We start from the raw sequence: 21363 nt of genomic DNA, 5'->3' as shown, positions 1-21363 counted from the left end.
AATCTTACACAATGCGATTAACTCTTTGAACTTCTCTTCTATTTAGCAGTTTGCATGCAACCTGGCGGTTTGAAATGAAGCATTCAGAACGGACTTCAAAAAGTTGTATTTTAACGTTCTAGATTCTAAAAGAAAACGTTTTGTTCAGAATGTAACAATTTTTCCAATGTGTATTCTAATTCGCGAGATCAAAGTAGGTAATACATTAAAAGTACGTCAAAAATTAAATTAAACACAAACGTGAATCATCCGGTAAAACTGCCCTCTGGTTTTCTAGGAGTGAACTTGTACGAAAAATGTCAAGCCTATCGAAAAGACTTAATAGTAGCTATGCAAACCATATTATTAAACGCCTACTCAATTGCATTTTATCGATTTAGTACAGAAGAAGCTACTAATGAAGTCTTTAGTTTCAGTAGATCTTCTTTTAACTTTTCTGCAAATAACTTTTTATAGGTCTAGTTCTATTTTCTCGGTTTCTTAAACTTATTTTAAAAAACGTTTAGCTTCCTATATTAATTTTCATTTTCTAAATTTTGATGCTCCAAATTTCTTTCACTCCGTTTCAAACTCGATTCGACATTTTAGAAATTAAAACAAACAAACAACAACATATTTTTTAAAACTTCAATGACAAGCAAAAAATAATGAGTGAATGCATCAACAGAATGAAACATAAAAGCGATATCGGTACAAAGCTTATTTATCACACACTCTTGACATTTTATGTCCGTTGCAGCTTAAATGAGTAATTCAGTCAAAGTTACAACGAACGAAGGCAGAGGTCGCTCTTTACTTCTTGTGAAGATGGCGGAAAAAATTAAACGCAGTTAAAATTTATATAAAACCAATGGCAGTAATTGACACAGAGAACTTAAAGAAAGTTTGAAAACAATTAAGAAAAAAACAGAGAATTTTATATATCTGTTCGTAATTAAAACAAAATAAATTATACAAAAAATTGGAAATCAAACACTAAATCTTCTTTTCAGTGCAATGGAACTTCATAAAATTTATCATAGGTAATTATTTAACAACTAGTCCTAAATACAAATGCTTGTAATAAGTTTAAAACGAATTTCAAGTCTACTTTGAATAATGAAACCTAACAAAGAGAAACTGATCAACATTGCCTTCATGCATCAGGAGCGTTTGTGGAAAACGAAGACTAAGACTATAATATAAATTATATTCTAAGTAGAATGCAGGACGAAAATTTCATGGATTCTATGGAATACTGCAATCCAAAGTTGGAAAATGGTAATTACTGAACCAAGGTGAAGAGCAAACAAAATAAAAGAAACCAACACACATAAAACGTAACTTGAACCGATGCACTCTGAAGGGAATATATTACTTGTACATCTCGGGTGAGGTGGGGGTAATAGAAACACTAACATACACGGCGAAACCGAAACCAGACGAGAATTTGGTTTTTGAATTTCGCGCAAAGCTTCACCACGGCTATCTTCGCTAACTGTCTCTACTTTAGCAGTGTACGACTAGAGGGAAGGCAGCTAATCATCACCACCCACCGCCAACTCTTGGGCTACTCTTTTACCAATGAATAGCGGGATTAAACATTATTAAGCCTCCACGGCTGAAAAGGCGAGCATGTTTAGTGCGACGGGGATTCAAACCTGTGACATTCAGATTACGAATCAAGCGCCTAAACCACCTGGCTATGCCGGGCCTACCAGTCGAAGAAGACACAGCGCAAGTAAAATCGTCAATCTTACGGTTAAATAAAAATGTTTCTGCGAATCTTCAAATTAATCAATAATGTATATTAGGCTTTGTCGAGTTTTATTTTATTATTGTGGAAGCGTGTGTGTTTTTTCAGAGCAAAAAAACACAGCAGGCTATCTGCTGACCCCACCAAAGGGAATCGAACGCTTGATTTTTGCATTGCAAATCCGGAGACTTACCGCTGTACTAGCGGGGGATGATGTTGTGGAAGCTTCAACTGATTATGATATAATTTATATCTATGAAAAATAAATTCTGACTGTCAAGATGTTGGTAGGAATTTTCAAAGTCTTACTATCTGCTTAGCTCGAAGTTCAGTCTTTTTAAATTCCTGGATATATACATGTGATAAGATACAAAGAAATTAATTATTTCTGTCGTAGTGCGACGACAAAAACAAAATTTGAGAAAGTTGAATTTAAACTGGTGGCGAGTTACAAAAACAACAACAATATATTTCTTATTTGTTCCGATGCGGTTTAGGGCTATACATCGTAAGTATGCTTACGGAGTTGATCAATGTTGATAACAAATTATGTCAAATGTATTAACGTACTATAGAATAGACGTTAATTACACATATATAAAGTCGATTTTCCATTTATCATACATTTCAGTTACGCGACTGGATAATTTTACCATGTTTAATAATTTAGATTTTTTTGTCTATTACGACAGAGACGAAAATATTGAGTGAAATTCCTCTGTACCTTTTACTTACGTTTTTTTTATTTACAATTATGTAATCAACAAACTCACGAACCACACATTTTTGATGCAAAAATAATTTACAAAAATGTATTTAAAATACCGACGAGAATAAACCAAACGAGTAACACTTGGATTAAACAAAATATTTGATTAAATAAACAAATAACTGAGTTATTTATATACACATGTATATATTGTTAAATATATATACACACACACACATAACATATATATACGGATTAAACAAAATATTTGGTTAAATAAACAAATAACCGAGTTATTTATATATATGGATTAACAAAATATTTAATTAAATAAACAAATAACTGAGTTATTTATATATATTATTAAATATAACACACGTTAGTATTAGTAATGTTTTAGGTGGTGCAACAACTTAAAGGAAGAAGGTAAGCGAGTTGACTTTCAAATAGTGGAATAAGATATACTGTGTTTACTGAGTTGTACCTACTACATATGTACCCAGGCACATTTAAATTGCAGCACTAACCCTCGTGGTGCAGTAAAAGCACCAAGTACAAATATATGTTAATTTTCAGCCGACATTAAACGTTATTAGCTTATAATCCTAATTAATAGAATATTCCCTTTGATTCATTCTGTTGATTAACATATCAAAATAAAAAAACACAATATTACAATCCTAATTAAGATATCGAAAAAGCATAAACACGTTGTTATAATCGTAATTAAAATATCGAAATCAAAGAAACACATTGTTACAATCCTCATTAACATGTTGAAATAAAAAACACATTGTTACAATCCTCATTAACATGTTGAAATAAAAAACACATTGTTACAATCCTCATTAACATATTGAAATAAAAGAAACTCATTGTTACAATCCTCATTAACATATTGAAATAAAAGAAACTCATTGTTACAATCCTCATTAACATATTGAAATAAAAGAAACACATTGTTACAATCCTCATTAACATATTGAAATAAAAGAAAGACATTGTTACAATCCTCATTAACATATTGAAATAGAAGAAACAATATTACAATCCTAATTAACATATTGAAATAAAAGAAACATAATATTGCAATCCTAACTGAAATACTTTATGATAATAAACATAATTTTACAAACCAAATTAAAATTTCATATCATTAACACTACACTTTGTCCTTCACAGACTGCTGCAAGCGAAATATTTTCCAAGATTAGTTATAGATTAAAAAAAGATTATTTATAATTTTAAATTTTAGTTATTGTTTTAATTCGTTGATTTATGGAGATGAGAGGAAATTTTCAATAGCCGCGGCACTTTTATACAGGATTAGAGTGAATTAATCAACAAGATCCCCGTTTACCTTTTTTATTGGCTATATTTTCGTGCGCAACCAACACCACACGTGGAGCGCGCGTACACCAGATTCGACTTTATTACTCATTAAGATCTCTAACAGCCTACCATAAGATTGAAATTCTTTTAGACAGGATTAGAGTAAATTAATCTATGAAACCTTGAGCATGGTCAAATACATCAGTCGAAAGGTTTTGACCCCATGAGTCCAAAACTGTAATTGGATCAGGAATCGATCAACAGATGACGGAGATGTGAGCTAAAAGTTTGTACTTGAAAAAACAACAGCATCAACAAAAAACAAAACTCATTCAGTGAGCCACTCAGCCACAGCTAAAAACAAAAAACAAAACTCAGGGTAATTCAGCAAGCCACTCAGCCACAGCTAAAAATAAGAAAATTAATATTTGATATGTATTCGCTACGTCTTTTAATGGTCTTTGGTCCTAAGGTCCATATCCATATTTAACAAGTAATATTATCCTTTACTTATTGCAGCTGATTAGTATTCACATAGACGCCTTTCCTAATCCAATAATGGAGCAATCTTACTCAACACACATTTTCAGACGCGTAAGTTACGTGTATGTTATTTTTCGTGTTACTTGGGATATTTTCTTAGCACCCATCTGGCTTAATCTATTAATATCTTATAGTTGAGATTACTATTTGAAAAGTATATACATATAAAGGTAGGACGAAATACAATGTTATCACAAGCATGAACATTTAGCACATTAGCGACGGTCCGCAGCCCGCTACTGTTACATAATTTATGATGACATTTATATTCAGAAATACCAAATAACACTAGCCTGGCTCACCGTGCAAACAAACTGTAACTACATTAGTAAAACACGGATTCTAGGCAAATGGCGTTTGACAGAGACAATCTTGTTAATAGATAAGTTTTCTGTTTGTTTTTTTTAAAAAGCGCCTCCTTCACCGCAACGCTTCACTTAACAATGCATTGTGAACTAGTGTACGCCTTTGGTGAAAATCAAACATGGCATTTCTTATACACTTATACATTACCTATGAGTACATAGAATGCAAGAACGGAATTTTTCTCTTTATATGTAAACATTTTTGATAAACTGTGAATCATTATGCTTAAGTTAAAAGTTAAAAAAATGTATATAACTTTTAAAACAAAAAAAAAATCGATAAAGTTCTCACGAATAATTTGTTAAGAGTACGGTGGAACAGTTGTACCAGAAAAAATAACAAGCTAAGAAACAAACACAACTTACAGCGTCTGGTATTCTTTAACAAATTTGAATCAAGATTTTATACCTTCGTCATTTAAATTATTTATTTGATAAAATTACAAGCGAAACATCAAAACTTCCAGGGCTGTACTGTACTGACCGTTTGTCCTCTCTTTACTTTCATATAAAGACGGAAATTTCTTTTTCTAGTAACTTAAACGTACCATTTTTTCCTGAAGCTCTAGGCCCTAACAACGACTACAACGATGAGTTGAAGTTGGTAAACAAAAAGGAAACAAGTAATCCGGATAAATATGGTATTAGACTTAACAAGTCGATATCGACATTTAACTGAATTTTCTATAGGGAACTATTCTGTTAGGCTTAATGGATTGATATTTAACTTAATTTTCTATATAGAACTATTATATTAGGTTTAACGCCTGACATCTGTAAGCTTTTTGCTTATCTTGTTTTCCAACAAAATGTTTGAATCTAGACCCAACTTATATAAATAGACGAACGTTTTACTTTTAGTGAATAGTCCAGGATGCAAGAACACGGAAGTAACGTTTTTATAGTTATAACTACTCACCCACCCTTGAATCTTAGTGGGTACTTAAAAACAAGAACATCGATAACGATTTATAGAACTGTTTCTGAAAACTTGTAGAAGAGCTCAAATATAGAAATACACAAGAAGAAATCCTCAATAGCCTTGGCTGTAAGTAGGCCTCAAATCAGTCAAGAGAAGGAGCTATGAGTTAAAATTTTGTACTCAAAAACAAGAAAGAATCCTCAATAGCCGCGGCAGTAATCAGATTTCAAGTTGGTCAAGAGATGGATCGACGAACTAAAAGTTTATACCTAATAACAACAACAACTCAGAGCCATTTTATGCGAACACTATGCTGGGGTTAAAAACAGTATAGTTTAATTGGAAACAACGAAACTCATCAGAAAACAAAATATATTAAATTAAACATTCGAGCTTCAAACAAATTTATTTGAGAATTCCGTGTTTTTTTAATTACATGAAGAACAGCCACTCTTATTTCAAATAACGTTACGTGAATATTCACTTACATCAATACACTAACATCATTTAAAAATACTAAGCAGATTTCTGTACTCTTTTGAAGAGTTTCCTTAAATACAAACGAATTATTCATGTCTTTTTTATTTAATGTGCATCATGCCATCAAACACCTTCTTCCTTTACCAGAAACTTAACGTTTTTAAATTGTCACAGAAACCCAAATGCATCAGTCAATTATTTTTTAAAGGAAATTATCACACTCCAATTGTCTCGATTCCTCTATACCAGCAACCTCTGATGAATGTTATTTTAAATATGATGGAGAAGACAAGATAATTTCGATTTTTTTTATTATTAATTTCTTGTTGTATTCTTCGGTTGCTCGTGTGTGTCTGTTTTTTGGCTGTTTTTTTTTTTAGATTTAGGAACACAGGTAACCAAGGTGACATTCTGCTTATTAATTAAAAGATATGAAAGGACTCACCTCCCTTTCAGCTTGCAGTTTTCTGTTTTCTTGTTTCCATGACAACGCAGTAAAATTCTCGAAGAAGCATCCATCAGCATCCTTTACCCTGGACCCAGAAAAAATGAAATATATTACCAATTATATACACCTGGTTTGTCGCTCTGCCTGACCTGTTGTCTTTTATATTAATATCTAACACGCGTTTGTATATGCCATTGTGGAACCGGAACGAACGAGAAAGACACTATTAGTTCTTGTTACACACTTTACAAAAAATATACGTAAGTCAGTCATATAAGTGCTTCCATCCATTCTGTATTTAAATTTTTTAAAGTTTTTATGCTGTTAATTTGACATCTAGAATTTAATCAAAAAATTGCGAGTGATTTTAAAAGTTCATACCTGAATGAGCAGATGACACAAGTTTTGTTTTGTTTATTAGCAGCGGATAAAGTGAACAAAACACACCATTCACAATCTTTAAGTTCGATTATCTTTATTCACATACATACAACTCATTTCATGTATTCTACCATTACAATCCTGCAGTTCTATGCGTATATATATGCGCATATAAACGTTGTATGTTGTATAACAACATATAGACACATGTACTGACAAGAAATACACAAACTTGTATCAGTGTTGTCTGCTATGCACTTAGATTACTGTCATATGCATCTATTTCTCAAACTGATTCCAGACATGAAACTTTGTTATTGCAAAGTGTATTTGTTTATTCGTGTTCGTCGCCAGGGCAACATAATAATATACACTGAACACAGATATACATACGACTCGTGTCTTGTTAACTGGTAACGAAAAACAAACTCAAACCTTCTTCTTATCTGGCAAATATTACTACAAACGCGCGCGAGCGCAGCATCGTCAGCACTCCAATAATCCATCTTCCGATGCTTGTCCACGTGACGAAGATGAACTGAATTAAATCACCATTTTTAAATCTCGTGTGACAAGCTACGTATATGTATTGCACGTATATACAAATATTAGAAATCTACCAGCGATATAAAATGTTATGCAGCTTGCATATAATCGATGAAGTGAAGAAAAAGTCCCAAAATGGATTAGAAGAGTCCGAATGGAATATCTTATGCGTCGCATGTGATTCTGTTTTCAAGGTTCTTTGTATTTCATAATACGATGATGTTGTGTAAGTAGGGCAATCAGAAAGATTCCATACTCTCACACCCCGCCGCTACTCTTTGGAATTTCATGTGAAAAAACTTCAAGTTTCATCTTTTAAAACTCAGAATATCCCTCTCAGATTTAGAATGACCAATGATCCGGATCATGTTTTGTAGTGTGATGAGGAGTCTCAAGCTGAGCGTAGCCATGAAAGTTGGTACAAATCCGATCACACTTTAAAGAGGTATTATACCAAAACTGTGAAAAAAGGGGCCTATTTCCCCATTCTAAAGAAAAATGGTTCAAAGCTATTCAGAATCCGAATTCGCACATCGATCCGATCCAAATTTGAGGAGGACTGTTCCACACTGATGTATTCTCAAGATGGCTGGTATGGAACTTAGCACTAATTAAAATAAAGTACAGAACAACGCTTCGACCTTCTTCGGCCGTCTTCAGGTTAACAAATGCTGACTACCCATCTTAGGTCAAATTTAAGTGTACATTGGTGTATTAGTTTTCGAGATAGGTACGCAGAAACACATATACCCGATTGCACCCACGAACCCGGAGAGGGAGGGGAGTAAAAAGCTTTTAAAAACATCGGTAATCTAACTGATTGGTCGACTTTTAACCAATCAATATTAACGGTAACAAGGAAGCTTGAGGTCACACCATATATTGTTAACAACGGTTATGGTGCTGATATTGTGTTCGAGAGGAACAATGGTGCTGAAGAATATTCCAACAAAGTTCACAGGAATACAAGACTAACTTCTACTCACCTATATTCAAATTGTTGAACAAATTTTGACGTAACCAAAAAAACCGTAGCTATTACGTCTTAACAACACACATTGTGTTAAAACTCACAGTTTGTTTGTTTTTGAATTTCGTGCAAAGCTCCACGAGGGCTATCTACGCTAGCCGTCCCTAATTTAGCAGTGTAATACCAGAGAGACGACAGCTAGTTATCACCACCCACCGCCACCTATTGGGCTACTTTTTACCAACAAATAGTGGGATTGAACGGTACAATATAACGCTCCCTACGACTGAAAGTGTACGAGTTGAGCAACTAACCACCTGACCATGACGAGCCTAATAATGTGTTATTGATGCTCTGCCCACCACCGGTATCGAAACCCAGTTTCTAGCGTTGTGAATCCGCAAATATACCCCTGTACCATTGGGGGTGGTAACAACATTTAAAAACATTTGTGAAGAAAACGAGACATTGAACAAGGATGTGTCGAACCTAATTTCTCTAGGTTTAAGTTTTCTGATAGTTTATACAATTTACCTTTTCACTATTTTATGGTTTAAAATTTCAAATAGTTATTTTTCAAGCCGATGTGAAGCGTAAAAATATATAACAGTTTCGAGTGTAATTAAAATAAATAAATAATATAAGTTTAAGGGTTGTTTAAAAATTACATAAAGGCTTTGTTTAACATGCATACATGATAACTTATGAAAGTTAAGAGAGACGTTGGTTTCGACGCTAGGAAAATTTATTTAATATATGACTAAAGCTAAGCCTTTTCCATGACACTTATGGACCAGAATGTACTTGGTGCTGTGTTTGGTTTGAATTTAGCGCCCAACTACACGAGAGCAACCTGCTCTATCCGTCTTTAATTTAGCAGTAAAAGACAGGAGAAAAGGCAGCTAGTGATCATCATCCACCGTCAACTCTTAGGCTACTCTTTTACCAACGAACAGTGAGATTGAACGGCACATTATATCGCTTCCAACGGCTGAAAGGTTGAGCATGTTTCGTGGGACGAGGATTTGAACCCACGACCTTCAGACTGCGAGTAGACAGTTCTAACTATTTGGTTATGCTGGGCCTCAATGTTTGCACTTGAGTGCAAGATTACAAAATGGGCTATCTGCACAGGGTCCAACTGCGGGTATCGAAACCCAATTTCTAATAGTATAAGCCCTCAAATTTACCGCCAATCCACTGGAAGAGAGCTGACAAAGGTGTTGGCAGACATACCGTTGCCTCTCTGTCTAGAGGTGTCTATGTTGAATGTGTTCAAATCAGTTTTATGTAAATCACGTAAGAGCACATGCCATGTTACAGAAATTAGAAGTTTGCGTGGTATCCATGCTCAATGTGTCAAAAAAGAAACATTTACTTTACCTATACATTTCACTGAGACATAAAATAAATAACATAGGTTTACTTATAATAACTTCAACAACTACTTATCCCAGAATGAGTTAAATTAATTGTGTTAGCGAAGAAATAGGTAGGCTTCAAAAGATAAAATTAAAAATAGCATTCGTGTATTTAATTTAGTTGTTGCGCTTGTTAAAATTTAATTTTTGAGAATGATTTTAACTTAAGTAATGAATTAAATTATGTAATTAGACTACGCCGTAACATTTTCAATAACAGTTGGAGAGAGGCCCCCTAGTGGCACAGTTTCACGGGTTTCAATACCTGTGGTGGGAAGAGCACAGATAACCCATTGTTTAGCTTTGTGCTTAATTCTAAAACAAACAGACAGACAGACACAAAAGATATATTTGAAGGCTTAGTTCTAGGTTATGAATGTTTAGAAAAATAGGCTTAGCATAAAAAAGAATTTTTTTTTTTTTGCTATAACTAGTTACCTAAACATACGGAATATAGTAATAAGCCACTCAAAGTGAAAAACAAATTATCACCAAAAGAATTTATGCGATTCCTAAACAAACTATTTTTTTTAAATACATGCAAGTGCAGACGATATAGTTTACGTACGATACCTACAATTTTGAAAAAAACATAATATCATGTTATAACTAAAAATGATTTAATACCTTTCATTAATATTGCCAAATTAATGCTGGAGGTTGTATTTTAAAGTGCATTAAACCTATCGTGGTAAACTTATCGAAATTTTACCAATTAAATCTCGTGTCTGATTTATTGAAAAAAAAATCGCACAATGCATGCTTAAATTGCGCAACATTGCAAATTACAGAAATCCAAAATACATGACACACCCTTGAATTTCTCAGAGATAAGCTAGAAGACATATAATGATAAAATTCGGGCTACCATATGTACAGTGAGTACGGTTTTACTAGTTCACTATGGAGTTCTGAGCTTCGAAACAAATGAAAACTGTAACTTACTGCCAAACGAAAGTATCGGATTTTTGTTGTTTTGTTGAATTTCGTAGAAAGCTGTTCGAGGGCTACTTGCGTTATCGGTCCCTAATTAAAAATGGTAGACTAGAGGAGAGTTAGATTACATTGATCGCCACATTATAACGCCCCCACGGCTGAAGAAGCGAGCTTGAGCAGTGGCGGGGAGTACCCAAAAGAGACACTACAGATTCGTTAGTACATCATAATATTACATTTTTCGTTTCTGTTGTTTAAGCATTAGTGCTGTTACTCGTAATACCACATTTAAATACAACCACGAAGATACAGAATACATTTTACCTATTGGTAAAAACAATACATTTAAATTATTATTATAATACACAAATACGATTAAGTAGTCACAATTATTATTATTTTAAAACGATCCCATTGTCTGGATTTAATGAAAACGTTTACACGTAACTTCCGAGTAGTTCGTTTTCGAAGATTTTGCAATTTTTTGTTTCAATGAGATGAAATTTTATGCATATTATTGTTACATGCGTTTAGATCATATAAAGGTAATGAATACCAACACAATAATAATAATGTTTAATATATTTTACATATATTGCTATTTAGAAATTACTGTGGGGAACGTCCCCCATTGATACAATCTCCTATCCCGCAGACCAGCTAAAGGTAATGTTATAATTATAATTTTCTTTGGCTTCAAAATACCAACGCAATAATAATGACGTTTAATGTTTTACACAAACAGTTATTTAGAAATTACCAAGGGGGAACGTCCCTCTTAACCATCATCTCCCATGCCCTTGTCTTTAATTTGAAAAATCGTAAAAATCGTTGACTTCGAAGCGATCTTTGTCGGTCTGAACGTGCGAAAGTTGTTATAATAATGACCTTTAGGTGTTTTATGTTTCACATTTTATATTTAGACTTTAGGTTTCTCAACAATTAGATGAACCGGATCCAAACACGCGTGTAAGAAAGAAAAAAGTGTATGTGTGACTTTTGCTCACAAATATATGACTTTTGATCTTTACTACTAGTGACGTACTTTAGGACGCTCGACATGGGCAGATGGTTAAGGAATTCGACTCATAATATGAGGATCGCGGGTTCGAATCCCAGTCACACCAAACATGCTCACCATTTCAGCTGTGAGAGGGTTATAAAATGACGGTCAATTCAACCATTCATTGGTAAAAGAGTAACCCAAAAGTTGGTAGTGAGTGGAGATGACCAGCTGTCTTCCCTCTAGTCTAACACTGCTAAATTAGGGACGGATAGCGCAGATAGCCCTTGTGTAGCTTTGCGCGAAATTCTAAACAAACCAAGACTTCAGGAAGCAGTGTGTTTTATTTGATTCACAATAATCATATTGTTGGTGCATAATTTTACTTTAGTCGAACTTCCTACTGGTATTAAACCATTAGGTATTTCTAGCTGTAACACAAGACTGTCTTGAATCATGTAGTAAGTTTGGCAAATAACTGGCAAATGATATTCAATTATAGTAAAAGCATGGTAACCTATTTAGGTTATCATAATTTGGGTTTCACGTTTAATGTTTAAATGGAAAACCCAACTCAACAGTGTAACAGCTGGAAATAATTTTAGCTTATTTGTTTGAAGTTAAGCACAAAGCTACACACGGTGAGCTGTGTGTTCGATGCTCACCACGAGTATCGAAACCCGGTTTCTAGCGTTATTAGTCCGCAGACATATCGCTGTCTTTTTCTTGATGAAGAGAAACCCACTTGAAATAAAAATGTATCTCAGAACGGCTGGTATTAACCTTTGTTAACCTGAAGATGACATAGGAAGGTCGAAACGTTGTTCTCTGCTTATCAATAAAAGTGTTAACACCCATACCATCCGTTCTGAAATACAAACAATACTTTTATCCTATTGTTGGATAAATCACTCAAGTCAAGAAGGAATTCTATGTGGCTAATACAAATTGTAATATAATTTTAGAATAATTTTACAAACACACACGAGTCGAAAGACGTGGTTATCTCATAATGAGGTCTCAACTGAAATATTGTGTCAATTTCTGGTCTCATTATCCAATATAATTATTAACTTACTGGAAAGGAAGTTAGAAATACGTTAAATCTTTGACTTTAATTTCTCTTGAGAAAGAAAATGGAAAAGATTCTATCATTGAAGTATACAAGATTACCCAGGGGAGAGGGGTCAGACAGGCCTCTGATTTCTTTGTGCTCTGTTCCAAAGGTAATAAGAAGAGAGGACCCAATCTAAGCTTCAGAAAAAGGCAGGCTAGAACTGCTTTAGCAATTACTAAAGTAATATGAAACAGAAAATTAGAAGAAAGTTAGCTTTTTGTTCTTAGGCTGCATACGAGATGTTTATATAGTGCTTCGGAAGGGACCGGCTAGAATCTAATTTCAGTTAAAAATTGCTTTTTCTTTAAGCGTGATTTGATAGTGGAATAATTTGCCGTTGTCAGCTATAAAGTCTGACCCATTACAGTAATTCAAAATGGCCTGAAAAATGAAAGACACTTTTGAGTTTTTACTTTTCTCGGGAGTAGGTGTGCAGGGACAGTATTGGTGGAAGAAACGGTCCCTTGTTGTGGGTAATGTGAAACCCTGGCGACAAATAAACGTAAAACTACTTTATTCGCTCTTGACATTTTTTGGTTTTTTTTTAACCACTGTCTCTGTCCGACAACGCAATCCTTACTGCCAGCAAGCGTTTCACGATCAAACGATTTTTATTAACGTTCCTAACTGGAAGTTTCTGGATTTATTACGGCGAAAATCTCAGAATTGTTAGCAGTGTAAGCACCCGTCAGATCGACACATTACTGAGCCCACTGATAAATGCTTTCTGACTCTCACTCATCTGTTTCCTGTCCCTGGGCTGTCATCACGCACGTGCCCAGGTCGCCCATGCGTTTATATATGTCATGTGAGGTTATGTAACATTTCTCTTACATTATCTATTACCGTTTTAAAATTTGTTTAATCTTCTTTTAATTGTTATCATGAGATCAATTCACATATTTCTGATATTCGCTGTTTTAAACCTTCTTTTACGGTTTGTTTGTATTCCATAACATTTAGAACATATTTTAGTTCATATTCTAACCAGTCACACCAAACATGCTCGCTCTTTCAGCCGTGTGGGTGTTATAATTTTACAGTGAATTCCACTATTCGTTGGTAAAAATAGTAGCCCAAGAGTTGGCAGTGGGTGGTGATGACTAGCTGCTTTCTCTCTAGTCTTACAGTGCTAAGTTAGAGACGGCACAGGTAGCTCTCGTGTAGCTTTACGCGAAATTCAAAACAAACAAACAAACCACATTCTAAAGAACACGACCAGTAAGGCGTATTTCTAACACATTTATTTGTTTGCTTGGGGAAGATGCATATTATTGTGTTGATGTTAGTATTGGAAAGTTTAATAAGAAAAGACATAGAACGTTCTAAAGATTTGACTTAAAGTTTCTTTCTAGTAAATTCGAGTAAATTTCTAGTAAAGGCAGTTGTGAAAAATTGTAAAATCATTTTCAAGAAATTAGAATTGTTCTAGTCGGTATAGAAAACAGTTTATGTTCATTTATTTCAGCCTTGAAGTGGTATAAGCAAACACATTTTTTTACGTTAGTAAATACCATTAGCGGGGTATTTCCGCATCAACACCATTTATAAACATGTCCTGTAAACGTGTAAAGTGAAGGCAGCTGGTAAAACGTTAAAGAAGAAATAAACTAATTTGTTACCTTTATGTGGTAGGATTTTGAATTATTTTCACTCAGTAATTTAAAAGAGCCTGCTAATGAAAGGACAGCATTATAACACTGATGTTAAAATTAATTCATGTGGTGGAAATGAAATAGAACTGTGATTAGTCCTCGACTTCTATCCAAGAAGGCCACAAAAGTACAGAATGAGACAAGGAATCTACTAGATATGATAAACTAATAAAGAGAAAAACAAATTCAATAAGACAGTATTTAAAGGATACAAGGAAGAACGACACAGAAAATTGGAAGAAAGAAACTGAAAACTAAGAAAAAGAACAAGAGTGAAGAAATGGAAAAATAAAAAGGTCAGAAAAAGTGTGAAAGGAAACAAATAATAAAAGGAAAGCTGGTTAGTTGTTGTTAAATACAATGGGATAAATATGCTGTTCCAATCGTGAGCATCAAAACCCACTTTCTAGCGTTCTAAGCCTTCAGACACACCCACTAGGAGGCGCTGCAGGAAACAGAGTAATTTTCTTTTTTAAATTTCGCGCAGCTTTGCGTACCTAATTTAGCAGTGTATGACTAGAGGGAAGGCAGCTAGTCATCACCACCCATCGTCAACTCTTGGGCTACTCTTTTTACCAACGAATAGTGGAATTGACCGTCCCATTATAACGTCCACACGGCTAAAAGGGTGAGCATGTTTGGTGCGACAGGGATTCGAACCCGTGAGCCTCGAATTACAAGTCGAGTGCCTTAACCACCTGGCCATACCGGGTCTAACAGAGTAAGAAAGAGAGAGACAGAAAATTAGTTACAGAGAATGTAGGGAATAAATCACCAGACAATAAGTTTTAAGTGTAACTTATCAGAAACTGTAAAAAACTGACTGAGGGCATGAGAACGCTTTTCAAATGATACCAGAAAGATGTAGGAAACATAATGATTACAACCAGTACTGCAAGAAAATATCGCAAGAATGAGTCTTAAAACCCAACCAGATTGAAAAAACAAAAAGGGTTAACTAAACATTGGGAAAGAGGAGATAGCTGGACTTATGTGACAATGTTAAACTGTGCCGGGTGAGATAAACAGTTAATTGTTTAAAAAACTAGTCCAGAATTCATGGGTTTACTGACAGAAACTTTGCAGTGTGTGTATTGAATTGATATCGTTTCTACAGCTGCAATGGTTTGACCCAGTTTAGTATTGAAAGATGGAAAACTGTCTTCACAGATGAAGACAGGAGTGAAATGAATAGTGAGTGGACAAAGTTAGAAATTACTCTTAATGTAGGAAATACCTCCATACTTTATCATGCACTGGGGGGAGAGTGCATATTTGTAACTGACTTCATGCAAAGACATAGATACAAAGTTAACACTGAAGTTACACCTAATGATTGGATCATAACAGATTTACGTACTATAGCAAGTCCTGGTAGATTAATGGTTGGTAGAACCATCGTGGATCTGATGAATAAAGACGTAATTATCAAAGCCACAAACACAACAAGTCATAAGAACTGAGTCAAATCTAGTGGGCACATTGCAGGGTGTGAAATTTTCAAATATTACATCTACATCAAATAACATCAGAAATGGTCACTTTTAAAAAACTAATTAGCGTTGGCAGTTATATAATAATCATGAAACATTAAAATGTTTTTTTCAGTGAACCTCATATTTTAGGTTGATTTTAGTTTGGCTGTTGTTAAACAGATTGTAACAGATTTACCGTTGCAAGTTTTAATAGCCTACGCTTGTTTCAGTAGTTTTCTTTTTTGCATGTGACGTATATTCTTGACTGTGTATTTCGCAAGTCCCACCTGTTTCCAAAATTTGTATAAGATTATTGAGAGTAAGAATCGACAATATATATTTTACAAAAAATGCTGACACAGTTTCGAACATTGTTGAAATTTTGAGAAACTCGCATGATTTGTATAAAAGCAGTTAGCCGAGAGGCAATAACAGAAAAATATTATTAGTCAGCTACAGTCAGTGTCCTATAGACCTCGGGAGCTGTAACTGTGGTTAACGCCTATTGATCGAAAAACCACCGAATTTGACTAGAAATGTTTATAGATTACAAACATCAAAAAACCGTTTAACTGCAGTGAATTAACTTCGGACGTAAGTACTTCTACGAGGACATTAGATACTATAGCCGACGAAAACTTACGGGTGCTTCAAGCTAGCTAGCCGTCAAAGAAGTGTACAGATGTATCAACAAAGAATTAATTTGTTCTCCTGAACGTCAATAAAAGATTCAGTTCCAGACCAGATATAAGACTCAATACTGTTTGTAAATTTGTAAAACTCTTGTATATAAATGATCATTTGTATTAGCTATTTTAATAACTGTTATTATAAATTGTATTGTTTTTGTATATTAAAATATGTTTGTTTTAAAAAAGAAATCGGTTTGTTTCAAACTTGTTGGCAAATGCCATAAATTTAACACATATTAACATTTAATTAACTTCTAAATTCAAATTCCCGGTTATCTGAAATAGTAATACGTTAACTAACGTAACATAATAAATCGCAGACTCGTACGAAATAAATTATTATGAGTAACAAGAGATACATAGAGGGCTATATGTATTAAAATTCGATTTTTAGCATCTTAAGTCTGCAGACTTACCGCTGAGCCACCTAAGGAGCTAACATTTTAGAGAAAACAAGTAAAATATCTCACAAGATTGATACCATAGAAGGAACCTCAAAATGTTAGCGTTAGCCAGACAGCTATTCTTTGTAAAACAGGCAAAGGTTTTAATAGTAGTATAAGCCATGAAGGATCATCTATTGTATTTAGGAAGAGGAATGGTTCCAAAAGGTTCTACATGGACTACTGGAAGGTAAATAAATGAAGTTATAAAGAAGGATTACTACTCAATGCTAAGGATTGACTCTGCTTTGGATTGAAATGATTTTTAACAGTAGACCTGAAGAGTAAATATTGTCACATGTAAGTTTACAAGGCAAGTAACTCTATTGTGGCAATCTGTTACGTTATAATTTGGATTATATAATGTTTTCTCAAAATTCCAATGTACAATGGAATCTACAGTACATACTAAGTAAAAACTATATTGACAAACACAACACTAATATTATTTATAAAATACAATGTAACAATTGCCACGGCTTCTACACTGGAGAAACAAGCAGAAAAATGGAAATCAGATTCAAAGAATACAAAAATAAAACAATTTTACATGTTTTTAAACACTGCAAGTCAAATAAACACAACATAACCATAGAAAACACCTAGATATTAAGTAGGGAAACAAATATAAACAAACTAGAAATCAAAAAGCCCTACTTATACAGAAACTAAAACCAAAATTAAACCAATATAAAGAAACACCTTTATACCTACACTAATTAATAACCTAACATCCAGCTGCAACGCCCCTACGATGTCGTACCGGTTTATACTCTCGTCCCTAAAACATGTGCCCGGCAATGGTCAGCTACAAACTCTCTTTTTGTTAACCTGAAGACAGCTTAGGAAGGTCGAAACGTTGTTCTCTGCTTATTAGTAAAAGAGTCAATACCCACACTAGCCGTTCTGAAATGAATGTTTATTTCAAGGATTTATTATCGTCATCAAAGCTGTTTTAGACTACATTTTTTATAATTTAGATACTTGTACTATTTGTCTAAAGTGAATTTTCATTTCATACTACTGGCGTAACTGAACGAGTATAATATTTTTGACAGTTTAAGAAACGGAGTTGAATTAAAAGCGAGTTACGCTGGAGTAGATTTAAATGATTGTCAATAAGTTTGTCATTTAGTGTTAGTACACTGTTTCAGTTTTGTGATTACTGGATTTGTGTTTCAACAAAGTACTAGTGATAATATAAAGTGTTGGTCGTACCAGATAAATTAGTAATTGAAATTCTTTGGTTATTTTCTACTTTCCAAACATATCGACGGAAATAAGTAAATCCTTCGAGTACGAACTATAGAAAAAACAAAAAGCTTTCATTATAATTAAGTGGACTGGACATTGCATCATGCTTTATCGCATAATCCAGAATAATCCATCCAATAATATTTATTACGTACACATAGATTAGATGGAAGCAACGGCGTCAAATTTCGCGTTTTAGTGATTTTTGATAGAAGCCGTTTCAGATTGGTATTGTGATGATATTTTATTGAGTTTCAAAGGTTTTTATTTCGATAATGGAAACAGCTGTTTACTCGTCTTTCCCAGAGAGAGAAGAATTGTATTTAAATCTTGGTTGTTGATGATTTGTCCAGTGAAGAACTGCTGTATGAAACTCAAGCTTGAGTGGCTTTTCGAACACCGCCCACCGCCAATTCTTGGGCTACTCTTTTACCGACGAATAATGAGATTTACTATCACATTATAACGACCCGACATCTAACTCAATAGGAAAGAGTGGACGTTGTTCCTACTTAGTTGCTTCCTCTCAGTTTAAAATTAAGGAAAACTACGTCCATACTGCCCTTTTCGGCAGCTAGCGCAGTAGTCTGAGTCAAGGACACAAAAATAATGGCTGGGATGCTAGAGTCCTATGTCAAGATTCTTTCTCATATTCTAATTATGCTGTAGAAATAGAAAGACGATATACGATGTGATCAGAATAATACATGAGATTTTGATGAAGTAATTGAAAAAACAAACAAACAAGAAACTTAGGTAAGTACAATAGTTCAGGTATCGAATTATTTTTCGAAGTTCAAACATAGGAACTAGTAAACTAAGTTGCAATTATATCCCGTGGATTTATTTGTTATTAAGCACAAAGTTTTACAATTTGCTGTCTGTGCTGTGTCAATACCGGATATAGAAACCCGGTTTTTATCATAATAAGCTCACTGACTGGAGCTACGTGCACAAAATGTAAGCTTTAACCAGCTTGCTGTATATATGACGTCATATAATATTTACAAATGTGAATGCTCTCCCTCTCGAGATATAAATGAGATAATAACAAGTACATTTGAACAGTTTGAAAAACAGTTAACTGGAAAATACTAAACTATCTATATTAAAATATCAATAACAAATCTTTAAATAAGTGAAAACAGTAGAAAAAATATCCGACAGCTCGAGATTTATCGTTAACCAGGATTTATAAATCCACTTTCCGAAAGCGTTCGAGCTGTTGGATTTCTTTTGCTCCACTAATTTGTTTAATGATCTCCCATTTGATAAGCAGCAGGTCCTGGCAACTGCAATTCTGAACTCCGAGGTTCGATTCCCCGCAGTTAGAGTACAGTACTGTGTTGATCACATGCGCTTTTGAGAGTCACGATGTAAAACAACAATATAACTATAGGTGGCGTTTTCGATTTATGGATAAAGACGGTGTTAACCTCCATCATGTCACGATGTCCCTTTTATTAGTGTTATAAGCTCTCCAAAATTACCACCAAGGGAACAAACAAATGAAATATTTTGGGGATTAAGCAGTAAAAGCAAGGGCAGGACATTTCTACTTCGCGTTATTGTCTAAAAAAAACAAACAACAAAAAACGTTTCGATCAAATTACATTTAAGCATGTGCGTGGAACTATCACTTAACTTAAAACCAAATTAAGCTGTTTGGTTTTCCAAGTTCTCTCAAATAACGAAATAATGTAAAAGAAACTGAAGTAAGCGCCATCTAGAGTAATGCTCTATTATAAAAGGCATATTTAAAGTTGAAACAGGATCTATTCCTAAACCAATGGTGTTTCGGTGACATGGATCGCATACCAAAAGCTTGGGATTTATTTAATCTTGGTGAAACTTACAAACAATGTAGTATACGATAAGACACGATGATTTACGGTTTCTAAATTGGTAAAAGTTTCACCGAGTTATGACGAACAACATAATTACCAACTGAAATACGCCATTACACAAATTACATGTTTGGTTTGAAAAAGTCCCAGACTTTTCTACGATTTACGCAACAACTCAGGCAATTGCTTGAATTTATTGTACTATGTCCTTACATATAAACACACTACTTCGCCCGTGGATAAAGGAGAAATCACGTATTAATTTATTACTTGTAGCACATTTCAACGCAAATGGGCATAATCTTCAAGTGGACAGACATGGGCAAGTGGGTATGGCGGTTGACCGAGGACCACGGATTCGAATCCCCGTCCCATTAACCATGTCAGAGACTTGGTAGTGGGTGGTGATGACTTAAGAACGGATAGCGCAGATAACCCTCGGTTTGGTTTGGTTTGAATTTCGTGCAAAGCTATACAAGGACTATCTGCGATAGCCGTCCCTAATTTAGCAGTGTAAGATTAGAGGGAAGGCAGCTAGTCATCACAACCCACCGCCAACTCTTGAACTACTCTTTTACGAACAAATAGTGGGATTGACTGTTACATTATAACGTCCCAACGGCTAAAAGGGCGAACATTTTTGGTGCAACGGGGATTCGAACTCACGACCTTCAGATTACGAGTAGAACGCCTTAACACCCCTGGCCTTGCCAGGCTAGATAACCCTTATTTAATTTTGCACGAAATTCGAACCAGCTGTACGATATTTTCCTAGTATTATACAGCAAACTATTATTTGTTTGTAGAAATTTGTGCAAAAATAAAGTACAATTATTATATACGTAGTTTAGATACATTACTAAGTTTAATATTATAAAACACTCGTTTTTTACTGCTAGTTTTGCATGGTACACATATATATATTTTCGAAAACAGTACTTAAAAATAGAAAAAAGAAGTTCCTTCAATTTTGTTGCAATAGGGCTTTTTAAAAATGCATATGTAGTCTTTGATATAACAAATTGTTCAATAAAACCTCCACGATTTCGATGTTAGCTTGATACGTCATTAGCTAATCCTATTCAGATT

The 21363-nt window shown here is 34.2% G+C and overlaps 1 protein-coding gene across 4 annotated transcripts in view; it reads right to left on the bottom strand.

The window, feature by feature from the left end:
• LOC143237030 (BAI1-associated protein 3-like) overlaps window positions 1–21363 on the bottom strand; it is a 201416-nt gene that overhangs the window by 84390 nt on the left and 95663 nt on the right. For all 4 annotated transcript variants that reach the window (XM_076475861.1, XM_076475862.1, XM_076475863.1 and 1 more), the window contains exon 2: window positions 6532–6619. In XM_076475861.1, coding sequence (XP_076331976.1) covers window positions 6532–6619 — 88 coding nt within the window. The remainder of the gene's footprint in view (window positions 1–6531; window positions 6620–21363) is intronic.

The sequence above is a fragment of the Tachypleus tridentatus genome, chromosome 13 (assembly GCF_004210375.1).
Source record: "Tachypleus tridentatus isolate NWPU-2018 chromosome 13, ASM421037v1, whole genome shotgun sequence".
NCBI classification, from domain to species: domain Eukaryota; kingdom Metazoa; phylum Arthropoda; class Merostomata; order Xiphosura; family Limulidae; genus Tachypleus; species Tachypleus tridentatus.
This window is presented reverse-complemented; position numbering and strand designations above follow the sequence as displayed.